Genomic DNA, 23301 nt, shown 5'->3' with positions numbered 1-23301 from the left:
TCCAGCCTAGGCTGTTGGCTGACCCTGTCTCAAAAATAATAAATTAAAAAGAGCAAGAAAAATCAGGAGGACTCTCTCACTGAGAAGTACTCACAAAAACAAGGCATTTCTGGTCCACTTTTAAGCTCCTGAGTTGAGTAGGAAAAAATTCTCTTAGGATTCTGAAGACAGGAAGTCAGGGTGACGAGAGTGTGCACGGGAGGCTGAACTACAGAAGGACGGGGGCTTGTGAGCAAGACGGTGTCATCAGTCCTGCTCTCCTTTCCCAGTCATCCATCAGGGGGCTGTACCACAAAGTGACCGAAATATGGCTGGAACCTCAAGGAAGCACGTGCGGTGCCAAATCACTTGGTGTCATTAGAGCAGCACCAAAGAATTGTTACAGGAGCCCTATGAGCCACAGAGAAAACAGTACTGCCATGGACAACCCTTTTCCGGAAAAATATTCCCCAGGTGGGATTCTCTGCCTTCCCAGAGGCATCTCTGTCCAAAGCAGGGTCAGGTCTATGAGGGACCCCAAAAACAATCACAACTGCCTTCTTTTTGCCTGATGCCCACAGGGGAAATATGGCCAGGCCTCTGCCCTCATGACCAAACAGAGGCTTCAGGCCCTTCTGCATGGCAGCATCTCCCCTGGGAATGGCCTTTCTTGCTGAAAACGCCACTGCTCTCCAAAAAGAACCTCAAGGAGTCTGAGGGCAGAGGAGGGCGGTTCCACACCTCGTCCACTCCTACTGCTTCCTCAAATCTTTGGATTCTTTAACATTCCCTGCCCACACCAAGGGCGCCAGACCTGGATCCCCTCCTCACCCACCGCCTTGGCCTCCAGCGCTCTCTCTGTCAGGTCCTCCACCATGGCGGCCAGGGCCTTGCCACTCTCTGGGCCATGCTCCCGGATCCAGGCGTAGAACTCGCAGGGCAGGATAGTGAGGAACTGCTCCAGCACCAGCAGCTCCAGGATCTGCTCCTTGGTGTGCAACTCGGGCCTCAGCCACCGACGACAGAGTTCCTGGAGCTCCCTAAGAGCTTCCTGGGGTCCAGCTGCCTCCTGGTAGCGGAACTGCCGAAACCTCAGCCGAAAAGTCTCTGGACTAGGGTCCTCCCTTCCTCTGCCCCATGGCAACTCTTTCTCCAGTTTCACCACAGGAATACCCAACTGCTGCTGAGGAGCTTCCGCCATCTCTGGATGCTCTTTAAGCATCTTCACACTCCCTCCGAGGAGACTGAGAATGACTGCATCAGTGACCCTTTTGAGAACAAGAGACACGTGAAAGGTCAGCCCATCCCAGTTCTGTCTCTACATCAAGGAATATTCCACTGGAGAACACAGTAATTACCTTTTACAAGGCATTTTCAAAAGACTGAACACAGATCCCAAAAGTCAGGTCAATTCAACATAGTAATCATTTGCTAAGCAACTATTAGGTACAGAGACTAAACAGAAAATGTCTAAGATTTTGCTTTTATACCCACAAATAACTTAGGATCTCACTGGAGAATAACACTACAATCAGAGAATAATATATAATGGGTTATAACTGGGTGAGTCACCAGGGCCTACTCTTCCAATACTAAAGGAAACATACATGCAACACACAAACACACACATATACACACACAAGAGGCAGGCAGAAACAACAAACAAAATAGAGAACAAGACACACTGGGAGCTTACCCTCCTGAAACTCATATGCTGGTACAGCAGACAGAAAAAGTCAAATGGAAGCAACTCTTTTAAAAACTGCAAGTGGAGACAAGTTCTAGAAAGAAAATAAGTAGGGTGCTCTGTTAACAGGGGGCAACTGACTTGAAGAAGGCTTTTCTAAAGACATGATACCAGGCTGACTCAAGGATGAGAATGAGTCAGTCATTCTAAGAGCATTCCAGGCAAAAGCCCTGAGGCTAAGAAATTACTCTGGGTGTCCAAGAACAAGCCATATCCCAGTGTGGCTTCAGCAGTGACGAGCAGAGCTGCACCAGAAGAGGTGGCAGAGGCAGAGAGAAACCAGATCACCCAGAGCCTGCGCCACAGAAAGAATTATGAACTTTATTCTTATTTCTTACTTTAGCGAGGAACTACATGTTTTATAAAAGTCATTCTGCCTGTGTGTTGACAGGGAATAGGCTAGAGGTGGCAAGAGAGAAATGGCACTTACAGTGATTCAAGCAGATGATAAGGGCTTAGATCAGGGTGGTGGCAAAGAGTCAGACAAAATCAAGACGTATTTTGGAGATTAAAACCAACAAACTTGCTGATGGCTTAGACGTGATGGTGCGCTCAACCTGAAAAAGACAATGGAGCAACATATATACCATTATGACAAATGACCTAAAGATTTCTAACTTGTACAGGCTTTACTCTTTAGAAAGCATGTGAACACATATTTCATTTAATACTTAAAACACTTCTGTAGGATGAGTGCTACTCCTCCTACTTCTCAGAAGGAAAAAAAAAGAGACTGGATGATAACTGCCTCCCAAAATACATGGTACAGATTGAAAAAAAAAAATGTGAAGTCAAAAAGAGAGAAAACTAATCTAAGTCCAAGTACTCAAGGAAAAGAAGAGGCTTGAAGTAGACTGGAGAATGAGTCCTATTTACCTCCAAGTGGATTATGCGGAAGACCTAGACTGGGAAGACAGACTTGGAAGTCCAAAGCACCAGGGGAAGGAGATCATGCTTGTCAGAAAACGGAAAGATCACCTGACTGGAGCAGAGAATGGGCAGCTAGCAGGAGGCACACCCCAAAGCTTCTGCTAAATATTCTATTGTGAGTTTCTGTATTTATCTACCCCCACTTAAACCAAGTTTATATTTTCAGTCTATTCATTGACTCTGCAACATTGAGATTTCTCTTTCATTCTTTTCTAGCTATTGCATTGGTTCACTCCACTAGTGCATTTAATGCACTACAGTGCAAATGTTTACCCATGTGTCTCCCTCTAACAGATTCCCTGGAGGCAAGAAAGATCCTCATTCATCTTTTATCTCTGCCATTTGACAAATAGAAATTGCCCCATTGCTATTCTTTATCTCCCCCCACCCATTGTGACTCTTTTGTTTTGTTTCTGAGACAGGATCTCAGGGTTTTATCACCCCAGCTGGAGACCAGTGGTGCGATCACTGCAGCCTTTGCCTCCTAGGATCAAGCGATCCTCCCACCTCAGCCTCCCGAGTAGCTGGGACTACTGGCGAGTGCCACCATGACCAGCTAATTATTTATTTTTGTAGAGACAGGGTCTCCCCATGTTGCCCAGGCTGGAGTGCAGTGGCATGAATGTAAGTCAGTGCAACCTTGAACTCCTGGGCTCAGGCGATCCTCCTGCCTCAGCCTCCCGAGTAGCTGGGACCTCAGGCGCGTACCACCACGCCCGGCTACTTTTCAATTTTTGTAGAGACAGGGTTTCGCTATGTTGACCAGGCTGGCTCATCACTATTCTTTAAATGAGTGTCCTATGTGATTACTTTCACTTTGCACAGAGTTCTGCTTTGGTTCAAGATCTCTTCGGGTTCGTGGCCAGCCCTGCACTAAGCCAAGCCTGGCAGAGCGGGATCAGCCTCGCTCCTACCTGAGCCTACAGCGCGGCGGCCCCTCAGCATCCAGACCCGCAGGGCCTCGGGGCCGCTGAAGGCAGCTCCTGAGAGACTTGCCGCCCTCACCCGGGGCTGAGCGGAGGGAGACGGGCTCTACTGCAACCCCGCTGCCGCCGAGCCCCGTAGCGGCACCAAAACCCGTCCCCGCGCCCGTTTACCACTTCGCCCGCCACCCGCTGCGGCCCTGAAGAGACTCTCACCCGCCGCGGCCCTGAAGGGCCTCTCACCCGCTAGGGTCGCCAGTGCTCTCCGCGGTCCGGAAGTGAGCTGCGGACGCTGTCAGACAGGTGCGTAAGGAAAGACTCGCTTCCGTGTCCTCTCTAGGATGCTCGGAGGTCTCGGCGGATGCGTCTCGATGGTTGCTGATCCCAGCCTGCTGTTCCGAACCCGGCGAGGCGAAGACGACCAGGGCTTCCCCAGGATTGACTGCCCAGCTCGAGGCGCTCTGTGGCTAGGCCCCTTCCACTTCCGTGCCATTTCACCTGCTTGCCCTCCGTGGAAAGGACTCGGTGCATCGCCAGATACACTACTGGACACAGCACCTGCCCCAAGGGGCTTTAGAGTCCAGTCGGTCAATGCGCGACTATTCCGGCCGCGAGGGCCTTGCGCGAGGCGTAGGGGCAGAGGAGATAGGGGGCGCACTGGATCTAACCGGCTCACTTAAGAGGCTCCTGACCCCGGGTAGTGTGCGTGCGTGTGTGTATGTGTAGTCAGGGAAGGCTTCCTGGAGGAGCCAGCATCGGAGCTGTTTTTTGTGGGGGGGGTTTGTTTGTTTGTTTTTGTTTTTTGAGAAAGAGAGAGAGAAGTCTCGTTCTGTCTCCCAGGATGGAGCGCAGTGGTGAGATCATAGCTCACTGCAACCTCGAAGCCCTGAGTTCAAGCAATCCTCCCACCTCAGTCTCCTGGGTAGCTGGGACTTTTTTTCAATTTTTTGCAGAGAGGGGGGTCTCTCTATGTTGCCCAATCTGGTCTCCAACTTCTGGACTCAAGCGATCTTCCCCCCTTGGCCTCCCAAAGTGCTGGGATTGCAGGCGCAAGCCACCGCGTCCAGCCTGAAGGCAGTCTGTCTCAACTGGGTGGCCCAGTGTTACTCCAGAATCCACTCAGGAAACAGGAAACCCTCTTGTCTTACTCTTCTCCAGCACTTTGCAAAGTGTCTGGTACAATATTTGCTAAAAATATACACTTATAGAGTAAATGAACTCCTAGAATATAACATAGGTGTTAGACCATCTCACTTTATCCTCCATGTCTCTGTCCCACTTTCATATTTTTCTTGTCTGCCCATATTTGACTTGGGTTTATGTCTTCACCTTTTTATTAATAATCCACTTTTCAGCTGTTTCTAATGTGCTACAAAATCCACAGTTGTTGTTTTTTTGTTTTGTTTTGTTTGTTTTTTAAGAGACGAGGTCTTGCTGTGTCACCTAGGCTGGAGTACAGCGGTGCTATCATAGCTCACTACAGCTTCCAACTCCTGGGTTCAAGCAATCCACCTCAGCTTCCCAAATAGCTGGGACTACAGGCATGAGCCACCACACCCAGCTAATCTTTAAAAAATGTTTTGTAAGGACAGGGTCTCACTATGTTGCCCAGGCTAGTCTTAAACTCCTGGGCTCGAGCAATCCTCCCCACTTGGCCACCCATATTTTTGTTTTAATTAATATATTTTTTCCATTTCTAGAATTTCTATTTGATTTTTTCCAAATATTCTAGATTGATCTTTTAAAAGAATTTACCGATATGTTTAAGCTTTTTATACATAGTAAATATAGTTGAGCCTGATAATTCTGAGATCTGAAGTCCCCTCAGATATCTTTCTGTGATCTGCTATTTCCACTGTTTTTGATGGTGCCACTTCCACCAGCAGTACCTAACAGCATCCATTTCCCATATCTCATCATCTCTGCCATTATCCAGCTTTAATTTTTGCCAATTGACAGGTGAAGTAAATGTTACCTCATTTTTTAATTTGCATGTTCTTCATTATAAGTGAGGTCAGTCATTATTCCTACTTTCATTAACTTCTTGCCTTCCCTTTTCTGTGAACTGACTTTTCTTTGTGTTTCTATTAAGCTGTTTATCTCTTTCTTATTGATTTATGAGTTCTGGGGACATTATATAATGTCCCTAGAGCATTAAATAATGTCCCCAGGACATTAATTGGGGGCATTCCTCAAACATATCTTCCTCGAACATACCACGGTACCTTCTTTCCTTGTGTGACAGGCTGCTCATTTTCCTTGGAAACATTTTTGTGAAATTTCTTTGAGTTCCAGGATAAAGTGAATTTATCTAGAGAGGGTTGATATTGTTTTTCTTCCATGTAAATTTTTTTCTTGTCAGCATCACCAGTCCAAGGTCATTGTAAACCAAATTTATAATTTGAGGATTTTTGAACCATGCTATAATAGTAATATGAATTTGGGCTGCAAATATTGAGGGGTGATTTGTGGTTGCAACTTCTCAACCACAAATCTTTGTGGTTTTGTGGTTGTCCAGCGTGGCACTAAGACAAATTGCCTTGCTGGCTCCTGGTGGTAGGGGTACGGGATAGGTGACTTATCTCTCACCCTTACATTGATAACCCAGCCCTTGTCTACGGCCATACCACCCTGAATGTACCGGATCTCTTCTGATAATCCACACTTTTGCAGTCCTTGGTTTATGGGGGGAAAGCTCTCTTATCAGATGCTCTTCCTTGAGTAAACTTTAGGCATAGTTTTAAAAAATCAAATCTCTGCAAGATGATTTCTCTAGGTATTATTCTTTACTTTGATGTTATCTTATAATTCATTACTATTTTGTTACCTGATATCTTTAGATTTTATTATTTATTTTATCATTTCTGTTGTTTTTGGCAGACGAATCAGCCCAACTATTTAGTCTGCCATGTTATCAGATGTAGGATGTCTCCAGGCTTCTTTATTTATATGTTTTTATTTCTTCCAAATAGGACACTTAAAATTACATTTTTACTGCCTGTATAATATTCTGTCCTCTGAATACACTATACTTTTAAAAATTATTTCAACATGGGGGAAATAATCTAGAATATACTCTTTTATTTTTGCTATTATAAATAACCTGGAACAAGCATTCCTTTGTATAAATACTTGACCTCACCCCTGGTTATTTCCTTAGAATAAATTCCTAAAATTCAACTCCTGGGCCACCAGGTATGAATATTTTTAAACCTATTAATGCATATGCTATTATAAAATGCTTTCCAGAAAGTTCATGCCAATTTACATTCCCATCAAATGTATATGAGAGTGCTCAACTCACCAAAATTGGCTAAGACTGGTTTCTAATCTTTGTGGATTTGATTTTCATTTAATTTTTTTATTTGACCACTTTTGTAGGGCTGTAGTAAAAATTCTTCCCAAGTTCTGGTAATAAATCCATCATCAATCCTAGCTTTCACTGGTGGCATGAATTTCCATTCTTTGTGTGTTTGTTTGAGACAGAGTCTCGCTCTGTCACCAGGCTAGAGTGCAGTGGCGCTATCTCTGCTCACTGCCACCTCTGCCTCCTGGGTTCAAGCGATTCTCCTGCCTCAGCCTCCCAAGTAGCTGGGACTACAGGTGTGCGCCACCATGCCCAGCTAATTTTTGTATTTTTAGTAGAGATGGCATTTCACCATGTTGGCCAGGATGGTCTCGATCTCTTGACCTCGGGATCTGCCCACCTCAGCCTCCCAAAGTGCTGGGATTACAGGCGTGAGCCACCATGCCTGGCCGAATTTCCATTCTTTTCTGGTTATTTATAGGAATTTGGGTGAGAAGATGGGGGAGGTGAGTCATGGACTACTGGCCTATTCTAATTCTAAGCTGAAATAACTAAGTCAGGCTGATTCTTAAATCTTTCCCTCTACAGGCCCCAATGCCCTTTCCATGTCTTCCACCCCTCCCCAACACACATCCCACCATGTTTGTTCTGTATTGCATTCATAGCCATTCCCTCTTAGGGTGGGTCCTTCTCAGGCATCTGAGGGTTGATATTTGCTAATGATTTGAAATTTGCTACCCCTGGAACCCCTATATGTTCTCTAATCTGCCCTACTGTGCCCACCAAGCCAGTCTCCCATCTGTGGCTTCCCAAACTGGTTATGCTGGATTGCGGTGGTTTGGGCCACAGATACATAAGTTGGAGTTTGTAGATATTCTCTATTCCTAGTTTCACTGACAATTACAGTTCCTATGGTTTCTTTTTTAAGATGGAAAAGTGAGACAATTTGGAACTAGGCTGTAATCATATCCCTATAAGAAACTCCCAAGATACCTTTTGGGGAGAAATGTAATAAGAAATTCCAGGCTGGGTGCGGTGGCTCACGCCTGTAATCTCAGCACTTTGGGAGGCCGAGGTGGGCGGATCACGAGGTCAAGAGATCAAGATCATCCTGGCCAACATAGTGAAACCCTGTCTCTACTAAAAATACAAAAATTAGCTGGGCATGGTGGCACACGCCTGTAGTCCCAGCTACTCAGGAAGCTGAAGCAGGAGAATCGCTTGAACCAGGGAGCCAGAGGTTGCAGTGAGCCTAGATCGTGCCACTGCACTCCAGCCTGGTGACAGAGTGAGACTCTGTCTCCATAAAAAAAAAAAGAAATTCCAAAAAAATTGGTTGTTCAAGTGTGTATGTCTTAGTTCCTCTGCTTGGGTGTTTGCTTCTAGGAACAGGGACAAATTCTGAAATCTCTTTGTACCCCAAGGTGTACCACATGAGTTCACCTTCAATGAATGCTGTTTAATCACCATGGAGTCCACGTGACTCTAGCCATGTCCATTGTATCTCCTCTCCCAAAAGACATCCACAGCTCCCTGCACTTGCTTTAGAAGTTGCACTGCTTAAGTGCTAAGAGCTTTTTCTGCACATTTGTTCTTTGGAGAGAGAAGTGGGAAGCCATTGGTAGGTGGTATCTTTGAGATGAAGGATGGAGATTCATATGGTTTGGCTTTGTCCCCACCCAGATCTCATCTTGAATTTGTAGCTCTCATAGTTCCCACGTGTTGTGGGAGGGGCCCAGTGGAAGATAATTGGATCATGGGGGCGGTTTCCCCCATATTGTTCTCGTGGTAGTGAATAAGTCTCATGAGATCTGATGGTTTTATAAGAGGTTTCCCTTTTTGCTTGGTTCTCATTATCTCTTGCCTGCCACCATGTAAGACATGACTTTTGCCTTCCACCATGATTGTGAGCACCCCCCCCCACCCTGAGCCACATGGTACTGTGAATCCATTAAACCTCTTTTTCTTTATAAACTACCCAGTCTCAGATAGGTCTTCATCAGCAGCGTGAAAACAGACTAATATAGAGATGAAGCCAGTGGAGGGCTTGGATCACTGTTCTAGCTGCCCCACTGCCCCACACATGTGTTCTTCCCAGCTACACCCATTCTTGTTAGGAGGCTGAGTGCTCCCTGTGATGCAAGCACCATAGGGCTGTGAATGGAGCACACTGGAGGAGCACTCGGGAGGCCTCTGGCTATAGGGAAATGATGGAATGCCAGATATGTTGATTGGCTAATGTGCAGTCCTAATTATGGAAAAGGAGTCAGGTTGGTGTGAGGAGGGGAAAGCAAAAAGAAGAAGCAGATAAGCTACAAGTCGGCCTTTCTTCATGGTCCAGGACACGTAGCCCTCCTGTGCAAATAACTCACAATCTTCCTGCGCCCAAGCTATCACCAGACACCTGCAAGTTAGCTCACTGCAACACTGGCATTATCAGTACTGCACAAAGCCCTCTTCAGCATACAGCATAAACACTATGCCATCAAATCTCCAACAAGTCTTTGTTTCCTTTCAGTCAGCTCCTCTTCTGCTGGTCCTGCCTGTTGCTCCCTGGCAATGTACTTTTTTTTTTTTGAGACGGAGTTTCGCTCTTGTTTCCCAGGCTGGAGTGCAATGGCGCGATCTCGGCTCACCGCAACCTCCACCTCCTGGGTTCAAGCGATTCTCCTGCCTCAGCCTCCCGAGTAGCTGGGATTGCAGGCATGCACCACTACACCCGGCTAATTTTGTATTTTTAGTAGAGACGGGGTTTCTCCATGTTGATAAAGCTGGTCTTGAACTCCTGACCTCAGGTGATCCACCCGCCTCGGCCTCCCAAAGTGCTGGGATTATAGGCATGAGCCACCACGCCCAGCCCGGCAATGTACTTTTATACTTCCTTTAATAAATCTGCCTTTCTTTATCTACAACTGTCTTGGTAAATTCTTTTACCCCTGTGCCACCAGCCCAAATAGTTGTCATTCCCCCGAGTATATTCTGTATTCTGTACGGTTTCTGTTTCACAAAATCCCATTTTACTTGGTTATCTTGTAATATTCCTCCCTCCCCTCCTGCCCTGTGGACTTGGTTTTTGAGATATGGATGAACAAAGTAGCCTTTCTTTTTATTGAAAATACCTGCAAAAACGTCACTTAGGAAGCTCAGAAGAGTTGAAAGGACTTTTAGCAAATTTCACATACAAGCAAGATAGAATCACTGTGAGTATGGGGAGGTGGAGAGTTGATCTGACACGCAAGAAGCTCCTCAAAGGCACAGATACTGGCAGAGAGGGTGGGGAGGACTACAAACAGCTACATGTGTACACTCACATGGCTTGAAGAAGGGTAAAGAAGCCATGTCCTGGGCTAGATGACTGTTTCTGCTGTCACCTGTGTCTCCTTTTGTACTGAGCTCGGTTCTCCTCCCAAACTCTCCAGATTGTCCAGGTACAGGCTCCCGTGGTCCTCCTCCATACTCTGGGAAGTGGACAACAAGTGCCAGCAAGGGCAAACCATTTCTTGAATGAGGCAGATGGTACCTAGGGAACAGCCAACGTTTGGGTCAGGTCAGAGAAAGTCCAGAGCTCCACGCCCTAGAGGTCAGGTCCCTCTAGCTCCAGAGCTGCCCTCCCTCATTCTGCCCCCTAATCTAGAGTATTACAGAGAGAGATTACAGACAGGATGCGTCAAAGGACAAGAAGTACAAATACATATATAAAATCACAGACCCATGGTCAGCACCTAGAAGACATCTCAGCAATCATGTAGCCCATTAATGGGTGAAAAAAAAAACTAAGGTTTAGAGAAAGGAAGTTCCAACACAAAACCCAGGCCCAACCCAAGACCTTCAGTGAAGTAAAAGATAGACAACTGACACGAATAAGAACAAACGAGGGATGGACGTGGTAGTTCACGCCTGTAATTCCAGTGCTTTGGGAAGCCGAGACAGGAGGGTCTTTTGAGCCCAGGAGTTCGAGACTCATCATGGGCGACATAGCAAGACCTCGTGTTTACCAAAAAAAAATTAAAATTAGCCAGGCATGATGGCATGAGCCTGAAGCCCCACTGACTTGGGAGGGTGAGGCAGGAAGATCACTTGAGCCCAGGAGGTCAAGGGTGCAGTGAGCTATGATCACACCACTGCCCTCCAGCCTGGGCGACAGAGCAAGACCTTGTCCCTTTAAAAAAAAAGAACAAATGGCCGGGCGCGGTGGCTCACACCTGTAATCCCAGCACTTTGGGAGGCCGAGGTGGGTGGATCACAAGGTCAGGAGTTCGAGACCAGCCTGGCCAACATGGTGAAACCCCGTCTCTACTAAAAATATAAAAATTAGCCAGGCATGGTGGTGCGTGCCTGTAGTCCCAGCTACTTGGGAGGCTGAGGCAGAATTGCTTGAACCCGGGAGACGGAGGTTGCAGTGAGCCGAGATCATGCCACTGCACTCCAGCCTGGGTGACAGAGCAAGACTCCATCTCGGGAACAAAAAGAGACAACAAATGGAGATATCTTGAGTAAATGATCAATGCTGTGTTAAGATGAAGACTAAGATAAAAGACATCTTCTATTTTCAGCATTATAGCAGACTACTCTACCACTAAAATCCACAAAAATTTTAAATAAAATGTGAGAGAACTTCAAAGAATTCATGGAAATCATGGAAAAATGGAATTAAAAGGTTAAAATATAAAATATTGTAACTCTATTTGGTGAAGGGGAAATTAAGAAATAAAAGCTTAAATATATGGTTTTTTGTTTGTTTGTTTTTTTGAGATGGAGTCCCGCTGTTGCCCAGGCTGGAGTGCAGTGGTGAGATCTCAGCTCACCACAACCTCCACCTCCTGGGTTCAAGTGATTATCCTGCTTCAGCCTACTGAGTAGCTGGGATTACAGGCACGCACCACCATACCCAGCTAATTTTTGTATTTTTAGTAGAGATGGGTTTTCGCCATGTTGGCCAGGCTGGTCTTGAACTCCTAACCTCAGGTGGTCCACCCGCCTCGGCCTCCCGAAGTGCTGAGATGACAGGTGTGAGCCAGTGCACCTGGCCATATATACATATATATGTGTGTGTGTATATATATATACGTGCACACACACACATATATGTATGTCTATATACATATATATACACACATACATATATATGTGCATATATAAATGTGTGTGTGTGTGTGTGTATATATATATTTTTTTTTAACTAGCTGGCCATGGTGGCACATGCCTGTAGTTCCAGTGATTCAAGAGGCTGAGGCAGGAGGATCGCTTGAGCCCCAGAGTTGGAGGCTGCAGTTGTACCACTGCACTCCAACCTGGGCAACAAAGCAAGACCCTATCTCTTAAAAAAAAAAAAAAAAGGTAGAGACAGAAATAGATAGCCTAAGGAACCAGGATGGTGGAAGGGAGACTATAAAAATTTGAAAGAGTTTAGTTCTAAGTCAAGAAGGATAAGAACAGGAAGGCCAAGGATGGAGTTGAAGCTCCAGAGCAGTGCTGTCCGGTAGAACGTTCTGCAGAGAAGGAAATTTCTCTGTCTGCACTGTCCAATATGACAGTGTCCAATAGCCACTGGACATATGTGGTTATTGAACATCGGTGATGTGGCTAGTATGGCTGAGGAACTGAATTCATAACTTTTTATTTTATTTTAGAGATGGAGTTTTGCTCTGTCACCCAGGCTGGAGTGCAGTGATGTGATCTCGGCTCACTGCAACCTCTGCCTCCTGGGTTCAAGCAATTCTCCTGCCTCAACCTCCCGAGTAGCTGGGATTGCAGACATGTGCCATCACGCCCAGCTAATTTTTGTATTTTTAGTAGAGATGGGGTTTCACCATGTTGGCCAGGCTGGTCTCAAACTCCTGGCCTCAAGTGATCCACCCATCTCGGCCTCCCGAAGCACTGGAATTACAGGTGTGAACCACCACATCTGGCCAATAACTATTTGAATTAACGAAAGTTAAATAGCCACGTCTAACTGGCAGCTGCAGTTTGGAACAGTGCAATTCTAGAGAATCCAAAGGGAGGGCCTCCACAAGACAGGTTCCTAAATCCAGACCGAGGACAAGAAGCAGGGCACTGTTCCCTGGACACTCACCAGCCACTATGAACAGAAAGACGCCGAAGCCCAGCACATAGTAAGGCCACAGCACGGAGAACTGCAGGGGGCCGAGCGTCATCCTCAGAGCCTTGATCTCCAGGGCATGCAGCACCAAAGCCAGGAAGGCACAGGCCCCTGGAGGGTCACAGGGAGACACCCTCGGTCTCCTCCCATGCTACCCGCCTTCCCTCCAAACTTCACCCCCTGTGGCTCCTGCCTGGAGGCTCCTTCATCCTTGCCCCCTCTCTGAAACAAAACTCCTACCCAGATGCCTGTCCCTCCCTCCTTTCTGACTCATCTTCAAAGCCCATGTGCTTTACCTTCCAGGGAACCATCATCAGAACTCCCTTTCCTAGCACCCTCTGCATCTGCCCTTAGCTCACCTCTGCACCTTAGCAGAGGGTGCAACACTTTGGATTAAATGCAATCCCATTTTCCTACTGCTCTACCTCCACCATTTGCCTAGGAGCCTCTCAGGGTGGAGCCTGGGTCACCCTTTATAAATGTCAAAAGGGGCCAGGTGCAGTGGTTCATGCCTGTAATCTCAGCAATTGGGAGGCTGAGGCAGGAGGACCGCTTGACACCAGGAGTTCAAGGCCAGCCTGGGCAACATAGCGAGATCCCCATCTCTACCAAAAAAAAAAAATGTTTAAATTAGCCAGGAATGGTGGTGCATGCCTAGAGTCCCATCTACTTGGGAGGCTGAGGTGGGAGGATCACTTTAGCCCAGGAGGTTAAGGCTGCAGTGAGCTATGATAGCACCACTGCACTCCAGCCTGGGTAACAGAGTGAGACCCTGTCCCTGAAAAGAAAAATTATGCCTCTTTTGACATCACAGAGACTGAGCACCCCTCTTTCTCTGGACTCCTCCCCAGGCCCTAGCGAAGGTCAGGGATCACCTAGCTGTTCCACACCTGTGAAGAAGCTGATGCAGGCTAACACAAAGTTTTGCTTCCAGGTCCTCGGGAAGAACTCGGATGCAAAGGGCATCATGATGAAGGTGGTGACGAAAGCCAAGAAAACTGCAGAGAGCAGGAAAACCCGGCCGAGGATGATGTAAACTGCAGGGGAGGGAGAAGTGGGGCTGAAGCTGGGAACCCTGACCCGGAAAGGTCAGAGTCCCTCAGAGCCTGGGCAGGGCTGGCCCCCGGAGCCTCCACCACCCTTAGATCCCAAAGCATGGCCTTGGGACCAAGGTTGTGACCATGCCACTTTGGCCCCAAGAATGCTTTGGCCCCACAATTTGATTCCCAATGGCATAGAAATATAGGGAAAAAAATTAAATTGACAATGTCAGACACTGAAATCACCAGTTCTTAATAAATATATTTTTTCTTTTTTTGAAACAGGGTCTCCCTCTATCGCCCCAGCTGGAGTGTGGTGGTGCAATCTCAGCTCACTGTAACTTCGACTTCACAGGCTCAAGCAATCCTCCTGCCTCAGCCTCCAGAGTAGCTGGGACGACAGGCATGTACCACCACACCTGGCTAATTTTTTTATTTTTATGTTTTGTAGAAGCAGGGTCTTGCTCTGTCGCCCAAGCTAGAGTGCAGTGGCACCATCATAGCTCACTGCAGCCTCAACCTCCTGGGCTCCAGCGATCCTCCCATTTTGGCCTCTCAACGCGCTGGGATGACAGGCGTGAGCCACCGTGCCTGGCCTTAACAAATGTTATTATGGGAATTTGGTTGTACCAAACCATGTATCATCCACTAGGGGAAAATGGTGGTTTTAAAAAGCAACACAAAATCAAACTCTTGTGATAAAATTTGTTGCACATGCAAATGTGAAGAATCACACCTGTATTGGTTACCCTGAAGTAATTCGCCTGTGGAAAATCAGAACTTTGTGAGGTCAAAATGTTCTGAACGCTGAGGGAATCCCCACATCTTTATTTAATTTTCCTAGTTAATAGGAGTGAGACTGGGTGCAATGGTTCACGCCTGTAATCTCAACACTTTGGGAGGCTGATGTGGGAGGATTGCCTGAGGCCAGGAGTTGGAGACCAGCCTGGGCCACATAGTAAGACCCCATCTCTACAAGAAATTTTAAAAAGTTGTGCACGGTGGGGCACACCTGTAGTCCCCGCTACTTGGGAGGCTGAGGCAGGAGGATCACTTGAGCTGAGGAGATGGAGGCTGCAGTGAGCTATGATCACACCAGCCTGGGCAACAGAGCGAGATCCTGTTTTTACAAAACCTAAAATTAAAAAATTAGCTGGGAGCTGTGGTGCGCACCTGTAGTCCCAACTACTCAGGAGGCTAAGGTGGGAGGATCGCTTGAACTCAAGAGTTGGAGGCTGCAGTGAGCTGTGATCACACCAGCCTGGGTGACAAAGCGAGATCCTGTTTTTTACAAAACATAAAATTAAAAAATTAGCTGGGAGCTATGGTGAGCACAGGTAGTCCCAACTACTCAGAAGGCTGAGGCGGGAGGATCGCTTGAACTCAGGAGTTGGAGGCTGCAGTGAGCCATGATCACGCCACTGCACTTCAGCCTGGGCAACAGAGTGAGACCCCATCTCTAAAAGCAACAACAACAACAGAAGTAGTGAAATAGACCAAAATTAGCAGAGCCAGAGTCTGATAACAGGGTGATTTGTTCTCTGACTGCTGGCATGATGCAGACCCATGTGAAAATGAGTTTGCATACCCTCCTGAGCTGGCAGAGGTGGGCAGCTGGCAGTGGGATAAGGAGTCAAAGTTGCTGTTGAAGTCCCAGATATCCCAGAGTCTGCCCTTGGGTTAACCAAGCCTGGTTAATTTTTTGTGTTTTGTTGTTGTTGTTGTTGTTGTTGTTGTTGTTTTGAGACAGGGCCTCACTCTCACTCCCAGGCTGGAATGCAGTGGCATGATCACAGCTCACTGCAGCCTCGAACTCCTGAGCTCAAGCAGGAGCCCTCCAACCTCAGCCTTTTGAGTAGCTGGGACTACAGGCACATGCCACCATGCTCAGCTAATTTTCTCATTTTTGTAGCAACAGGGTTTGGCTATGTTGCCCAGGCTGGTCTTGAACTCCTGGCCTCAAGCAATCCTCTCGCTTCGGCCTCCCAAAGTGCTGGGATTACAAGTGCAAGCCACCGTGTCCAGCCCTGAGCTAATTAGATTTTGTCCTCTCTGCTCCCACCCTGTTCTTTCACCCCCTACCTCTGTCCCAACACTGGCCCCATCTCCCTCTCTCTCCTCCCCGTCTCCATCCTTCCTTACTGGATAAGGGTCGAGGCTTCCAGCATTTGGCATTGAAGCAGTTCTCAAATAGGCCACTGAAAAAGACTTCGTGGGACTCCTCGTTCGTCAGTTGCACCCAGAAGGGAAAGATGGAGACCACCAGTATAAGCAGGTAGCCTAGGGAGGTTAAGGCTGGGACTATGGCCCAGGAGAATCCCTTCATGTCCTTGTCCTCTAACGTCAGCATCACCTGTGTAAGAGAAAAGTGATCGTGGAGGTGGGACACCGACCCAAATTCTCCTGCAGCACAGAGGGAAGGAGACAGTGGCTGGGGAAATGTCAGTGCTGTGTGTGGTGCATATGTGAAACTCAGTAAATGATGATTTCTTTGCTTAACTTTACAGCCTATACACCTCTGCAGCAGACCAAAAAAAAATGCATAAAATGCTTTCTGTCGCTAAATCACTGGGTGATCTTGGGCATGTCAGGTTCCCTCTCTGAGCCCTCTTCCTCTGGTAAACTGAGGAGGTTGAACTGGGCCATTCACAAGGCCTCCTCAGCTTTAAAGTTCTCAACTTTCAGCTGGGTGCGGTGGTTCACACCTGCAATCCCACTACTTTGGGAGGCTGAGACAGGCGGATCGCTTGAGTCCAGGAGTTCAAGACCAGCCTGGGCAACATGGCGAAACCCCATCTCTACCAAAAATTAGCCAGGCATGGTGTTGCACACCTGTAGTCTCAGCTACTCAGAAGCCTGAGGTGAGAGGATCGCCTAAGCCCAGGAAGGTCAAGGCTGCAGTGAACCATGATCACACCACTGCCCTCCAGCCTGGGTGACAGAGCAAGACCTTGTCTCAAAAAAAAAAAAAAAAATTAAATAATTTTAATAAAAAGAAAAAAACTAAAGTTCTAAGCTTTCAATTTTTTTTTTTTTTTAAGATGGAGTCTTGCTGTTGTCAGCCCAGGCTGGAGTGCAATGGCACCATCTCAGCTCACTGCAACCTCTGCCTCCCAGGTTCCAGCAATACTCCTGCCTCAGCCTCCTGAGTAGCTGAGATTACAGGTGCCCGCCACCACGCCCAGCTAATTTTTGTATTTTTAGTAGAGACAGGGTTTCACCATGTTGGCCAGGCTGGTCTCGAACTCCTGACCTCAGGTGATCCACCCGCCTCAGCCTCCCAAGGTGCTGGGACTGCAGGTGTGAGCCACCATGCCCGGCCCTAAGCTTTCAATTCTATCAACAGCCACCTCTACTGGCCATCAGAAGGACAACTCCAGCCTATTTTGCAGTCAACTGTCTTCCTTTTGGGATTTCAGACTGAGAACCAAGGGGAGATATTCAGACCAGAGCCTTAGGTGCCCTTATTCAGTGACTGGCCTTCTGACCACAGGAACTGTGGGTTTAGGTGGGGAGAGGTCCATGTGCGCAGGAGGAGCCCCTGCTGAGAAATGAGCAGGTCATGTACAAACAGGAAGTTTTACAAAGAGTTCTGGTGTTTCATAGAGCCTCCTGCAGCCCGGGCCCTCAGTGAAGGATCCCTATCACGTGGAGTTCCTCCCCCAAACCCATCTTCTCTTTCATCACCATCTGTCACTAAGATGTCTCCTTTTGTGGCCAGTCACTGGTGGCTCATGCCTATAATCCCAGCATTTTGGAAGGCTGTGGTGGGAGGATCACATGAACTCAGGAGTTTTGAGACCAGCCTAGGCAACACAGTCAGACCAGTCTCCACAAGAAATTGTTAAAAATTAGCCAGGCTGGGGGCATGTGCCTGTCTGTAGTTCCCAGCTACTTGGGAGGACGAGGCAGGAGGATCTCTTGAGCCCAGGAGTTAGAGACTGCAGTGAGCTATGATCATGCCACCGTACTCCAGCCTGGGCAACAAAGCAAGACCTTGTCTCTGAAAGAATAAAAATTTTCAAAAGATGTCATCTTTTGAATGAGTAGTTACACCGTGGTGGGTAAATGCTGGCTGGTCTTGTCTCAGCTTCATCACTTCCTAGCTGTGTGATCTTGGGGAACTTGCTCAGAGTCTCAGGACCTTGCTTTCCCCATCTGGAAAAGGAAGGATATAACACCTGCCTAATGATAAGGAAGGATATATTATAACACCTGCCCAATGATAAGAATACAACACCTGCCACTGAGAGGACCAAATGAAATAACGCATACCAAAGTGTCCAACACAGTGCTGAGCACTCAGGTGCTTGGTTAAAGTTGGGAGGGCAGGGATGGAGGGCAGACTTCTAAAATTCAGATATCCCTGTGGGAGAAGGGGCTGGAGGCCACACCCAACTTCAGGACAAATTGTTTCAATGAATCTGCTTTCCCCTCTGTCTGTGCTGAGCCTGGCAGCTCTGAGGAATGAGAGTTATCCAGCAATGGGAAGGAAGGAAGCAGGGACGGTGATTGGAGCTGCAGGGAGGGTGGGCCTGGCCAGAGGCCTCCAGGTGGCACTGCGATGACCCTCGCTACCTGGCAGTGCAGAAAGGGGGCATCAGGAGGTGAAAGGAAGATGTGACAAGGGAGGTGCACCCCAAGATGACAGCCTTTCTTTCCAAGTCCTACCCAAAGCCAGACCTGGGGACTCTTGCCTGTGCAAGGCTGGGCTTGGCAGCATCACGGTTTTCAAGCTGTGCCTGGGCAGTAGAGAGCACAAGGCCCTCGAAGTGAGCATGCTTTCCTCCCCTGCTCCCACACCCTGTGCAAACCTTGCCCAGTGCAGACACTGGGGCCTCTACCCAATCCCCATGCAGACCCTCACTGCAGCCAGGGAAGGGGGCGTCTTTGCCCATGCAGACACTTGCTGCAGCCAGGGAAGGGGGCATCTCTGAGAGCTACCAATGGCTATGGCTGAACAAGCCTAATGGCAGAGGGCAGAGGTGTGGCTCCCTTCCTGTACCCCCCACACCCAAGTACCCTGGTTATAAACAGGTAAACACATGTTCATCTTCGATGCTGTCAGAGTGACTTGAAAATGTTTGTACTTTCTCTTCCTTTCTGACATTCTCTAGTTTCTCTTCTTCCCACTTGAAAAATTGAATTATTCCCTTCTTTCCTTATTATTTTTTGTTTTTAGATACAGGGTCTCACTCTGTCACCCAGGCTAAACCTCCTGGGCACAAGTGATCCTCCCACCTCAGCCTCCTGAGTAGCTGGGACTACAGATGCGTGCCACCACGCCCAGCTAATTTTTTAATTTTTTGTAGAGACGGGGTCTAACTATGTTGCCCAGGGTGTCTTAAACTCCTGAGCTTAAGTGATCTTCCTGCCTTGGCCTCCCAAAGAGTTGGGATTACAGGCTTGAACCACCACACCCGGCCCTTCCCTCTCTTTAAATCTCCCCTTTCCATCTCCCATCCACTCTCCAGGTCATACAAGTCACCCCAACCTCAGGGCTTCTGCTTCCTTCTATCTAAAATGATGAAGTCTGTTGGACCAGAGGGCATTGAGGCATCCTTCTAGTATTAGAACTCAATGGGAAGGAGTCATGGCTGCATCTTGATCCTGTCCTCTGTATAGATGGGAGTACACTGGGCATTCTCATTTGATAGGGGGCACCTCTTCCTGTCTACCCCATCTCCACCTGAATGTGACTAGAAGTGATCTCTGTCTCCTTCATTTTCTACCTTTTTTTCTCTCCTTCACCCAAACCCTAGCCTTGAGCTCATGCTGGTTCTTCCCTCTCCCCAACCCCACTTCCATCTCATCAGCCTTCCTCATCTTCTCAGTTTTCCCTTCATAAAGTTCCCCAACCTTCCAACCTTCCTGTCCCCATGCCTGCCACGTCTCCCTCCACACCTGGAACATCACCGTCATCCCCAGGCTCCTCTGGCCTCTGTACCTGGTGATTTGGTTTGGCTGTGTCCCCACCCAAATCTCACCTTGCATTGTAATAATCCCCATGTGTCAAGAGCAGGGCCAGGTGGAGATAATTGAATCACGGGGGCAGTTTCCCCCATACGGTTCTCGTGGTAGTGAATAAGTCTCACAAGATCTGATGGTTTTATAAGTGGAAGTTCCCCTGCTCAAGCTCTCTCCTGCCAGCCACCATGAAAGATGTGACTCTGCTCTTCATTCACCTTCAGCCATGATTGTGAGGCCTCTGCAGCCATGTGGTGCGAGTCAATTAAACCTCTTTCCTTTATAAGTTACCCAGTCTTGGGTATGTCTTTATTAGCAGCATGAGAACAGACTAATACACCTGGGTTCCTTCCTGGGGGCGGGGGTGCCTGTTCTGCTCCCCAAATTTTCCAAACCCCACTCCCCTGAAAAGTGCAGCTTGGTCCTGTCCACTCCACGCAGCCCTCCCAGCCACTCCCTCAGCAAAAATTCACTGTGCACTTACAGGTCGCCCCACTCCCAATGTAGGCCAATGGTGGGGATTCAGAGATGAAAAAAGGCAGGAACTCAGAGGCTCTTGGAACTGCTAGGGAGAGAGACACAGAAACACATCATGTGATGCAGTGCTTTTGTCTTCACAGCCCGGGGTTACTTTGGGGCCAGGTATACCCCAGGGCACTATCCCTTATCTGTCCCATTCCCACTGCCCCCTCCACTCTCCAGTGATGAGGACCTTGTCCTCCTTTCCCTGGGCACCAGGCCAGGTCCCTCCCTGAAGCAGCCCTTAGTGCCAGCACTGGACAAGGTTACATCTTCGGATACACAACTTCAGATCCGCACGGATATAGGCCAGACTGAAAGGTCATAGATATTTGAATATAAGAGGGGATTTGTAGATCCTTTTGTACAGAAGCAGAGATGGAGAGCTGGAGAGAGGGAATGACTGGTGGAGGATTCCACAGCCCATCAGTGCTGGCACAGGGACCAGAATACTGCATCACTGCCAGGACAGCCTCACCAGCCACCAATGGCCGGCAGTTCAATTCAGTGATTCCCAAATCTGGAATTCTGTGGATCCAGAGAATGCTTTCTTATAGGCATGTGCATGTGTGAGAAAGAGAGAGAGAATGGGGGAATATACGACTGCCAACTTTTTATTTTGCCAAGAGCATTAAAAACAAAGCAACTTATCTACTGTCACTGGTTTGGTTTTTATTCAAATTTTTGTTGTTGTTTTTTGAGACAGGGTCTTGTGTCACCCAGGCTGGAGTGCAGTGGTGCATTCATGCCTCCTGGGCAAAAGCGATCCTCCTGCCTCAGCCTCCCGAGTAGCTGGGACTACAGGTGTATGCCATTACACCTGGCTAATTTTTTTTTGAGATGGGGTCTTGCTATGTTGCCCAGGCAACCCCTGGGCTCAAGTGATCCTCCCACCTTTACCTCCCAAAGTGCTGAAATTACAGGCATGAGGCCCCACGTCTGGCCAAATTATTATTTTTTAAAGGACCCATGGGCTGGGCGCGGTGGCTCACGCCTGTAATCCCAGCACTTTGGGAGGCCGAGGCAGGTGGATCACGAGATCAGGAGATCGAGACCATCCTAGCTAACACGGTGAAACCCCGTCTCTACTAAAAATACAAACAAAAAAAAAAATTAGCCAGGCGTGGTGGGGGCGCCTGTAGTCCCAGCTACTCAGGAGGCTGAGGCAGGAGAATGGCGTGAACCCGGGAGGCGGAGCTTGCAGTGAGGCGAGATCGTGCCACTGCACTCCAGCCTGGGCGACACAGCCACAGCGAGACTCCGTCTCAAAAAACAGAAAGGACCCATAACACCAGGAGGTAAGAAAAGCTGTGTACCCCGTGGTGGTGCCTGGACCAGCATCTGAGGACCACTGGCTTGGCAGGAGGTTCCTGGACCCTAGGCCCCCTTCAGCACCTGAGCTGCAGCCCCGCACCTCCCAGGCCCTGGCACTTCACGGGAAAGTCGGCAGCTGCTCTGGGGATGAAGGAAGTGGGCGACCTGAAGGGCATCCTGGTTTGGAATGGGAAAGAGACCTTCCCTTCCCACTGTTTCCTCCGGTCATTTGTGGCAACTTGGACTGCACATTGACCCAGGGTAGGGTCAGAGGTTCCTTCCCGTTGACAACCGTCCTCGGCCCTTTCCCCTGAATGCCAGGACTCCGCCCTTCTGTGGCCCCAAAGCCATAGGAATATTTTCAAGACCCCAAGCTGGGCCCTAACCAGGCCATCCGCCCCCAGCCCCTGCCCCGGGCGTCCCACAGCCAGTTAGGCGATGTTCGGCCTTGGGTGGGTAGGGGGACTTCCCCACATCCTCTCCCAACCTGTGGGGCCACCTTGCTCTCCCCTCTACTGGTCTCCCCTCTACCCTTCCCTCCACCTGCGGCACCGTCGTAGGCGGTTTCGCGTCCCAGAGCTGGGCTGCCCTCCAGGCGGGTCACAGTGGGACCCTCGCCCTCCACTCCAGGCTCCACCGCGCTCCTGGAGCTTCCGTTGGCCCCAGAGGCCCCGGTGGAGGGTTGCCCCGACCCGGGGGAGGAGCCCACTGAGCCTGGGCCTCTGAGCGGAGCTCCAGCTCCAGCTCTGCGGAGGAGACGCGGGCTCACCTCCCTACCTGCCGCCCCGGCCACCCGCAAACCTGGCGGGTGGAGGGTGGGGAAACCTGGCCCTGGCGTCTGCCCACAGTACCGGCTTCGCTCACGGGTGTGTGGGGGCGGAGGAACAGAGAGCGGGAGGGATCTGAATTCAAATCCTAGCTCTGCCATTACCAGCGTGGGGACTTTGAATAAATTTCCTGTGTCTCCTTCCTGGGTCCTGGGCTTCTAATCTGTAAAATGGGAATAATAATAGTATTAATAATATGGTGTTAATAGTATTAACACTATTATATTAATGATATACTATTAACACTATTATATTAGTAATATAGTGTTGAGTGTTAACACTTATATTAATAATATAGCGTTAATAGCATTAACACTATTGTATTAATAATATAGGGTTACTATTAACACTGCTATATTAATAATACATGATTAACACTATTAATCATATAATAGTGTTAACACTATAATATTAACAATATAATATAGTGTTAACACTATTATAGTGTTAACAGTATTATATTATATTAATAACACTATTATATTAATAATAATTGTTAATAATATAGTGTTAACAGTATTATAATTATATTAATAATTAATAACACTTGTATATTAATATTATAAATAATAATAAAGTGTTAATAGTATTAACACTATTATATTAATGATAATAGTGTTAACACTATTAATAATGTAATAGTATCTA

The 23301-nt window shown here is 48.0% G+C and overlaps 2 protein-coding genes across 22 annotated transcripts in view; both read right to left on the bottom strand.

Moving 5' to 3' along the window:
- ZSCAN25 (zinc finger and SCAN domain containing 25) overlaps positions 1 to 4296 on the bottom strand; it is a 64799-nt gene extending 60503 nt beyond the window's left edge. For 3 of the 13 annotated variants that reach the window (XR_008536482.2, XM_063814780.1, XM_063814778.1), the window contains exons 1-4: positions 3796 to 3885; positions 2157 to 2283; positions 1676 to 1760; positions 815 to 1247 (exon numbers count right to left, since the gene is read on the bottom strand). Coding sequence is in view for 10 of the 13 variants with exons in the window: in XM_063814780.1 (XP_063670850.1) it covers positions 815 to 1201 (387 nt within the window). In the remaining 3 variants the exon portion in view is untranslated. Of the gene's footprint in view, positions 1 to 810; positions 1248 to 1675; positions 1761 to 2156; positions 2284 to 3570 lie in introns of all 13 variants that reach the window. The other 10 variants (XM_016957818.4, XM_024357940.3, XM_063814777.1 and 7 more) reach the window with 10 other exon arrangements.
- Positions 4297 to 9971: 5675 nt separating this feature from the next.
- TMEM225B (transmembrane protein 225B) lies at positions 9972 to 22811 on the bottom strand. 9 transcript variants are annotated; one of them, XM_009453727.4, is made up of 6 exons: positions 22758 to 22811; positions 20478 to 20558; positions 16169 to 16379; positions 13877 to 14023; positions 12960 to 13097; positions 9972 to 10406 (listed from the first exon to the last, which is right to left on the bottom strand). In XM_009453727.4, exons 3-6 carry the CDS (start codon positions 16374 to 16376, stop codon positions 10234 to 10236), a joined length of 666 nt encoding a protein of 221 aa, XP_009452002.1. In that variant the 5' UTR covers positions 16377 to 16379; positions 20478 to 20558; positions 22758 to 22811; the 3' UTR covers positions 9972 to 10233. The 9 variants fall into 9 exon arrangements, with proteins under 9 accessions (XP_009452002.1, XP_024213704.1, XP_009452004.1 ...); XM_024357936.3 differs by having other exon boundaries at positions 20478 to 20555; positions 22758 to 22779; XM_009453729.3 differs by having other exon boundaries at positions 22604 to 22776.
- Positions 22812 to 23301: the final 490 nt, after the last annotated feature.

Source organism: Pan troglodytes, chromosome 6 (genome assembly GCF_028858775.2).
Source record: "Pan troglodytes isolate AG18354 chromosome 6, NHGRI_mPanTro3-v2.0_pri, whole genome shotgun sequence".
Lineage (NCBI taxonomy): Eukaryota > Metazoa > Chordata > Mammalia > Primates > Hominidae > Pan > Pan troglodytes.
Note: the sequence above shows the minus strand (reverse complement) of the source record. Positions and strands in the feature narration are given on the sequence as shown.

Bases quoted from the DNA above. Each gene is read 5' to 3' on its own strand.
- TMEM225B (XM_009453727.4), bottom strand. From the start codon at position 16,376: ATGCTGACGTTAGAGGACAAGGACATGAAGGGATTCTCCTGGGCCATA. The intron at 13,098-13,876 runs GTGTGGAACAGC...GTGACCCTCCAG, and splicing joins CTGCATCAGCTTCTTCACAG to GGGCCTGTGCCTTCCTGGCT. The intron at 10,407-12,959 runs GTGAGTGTCCAG...GCTGTTCCCTAG, and splicing joins CTTTCTGTTCATAGTGGCTG to GTACCATCTGCCTCATTCAA.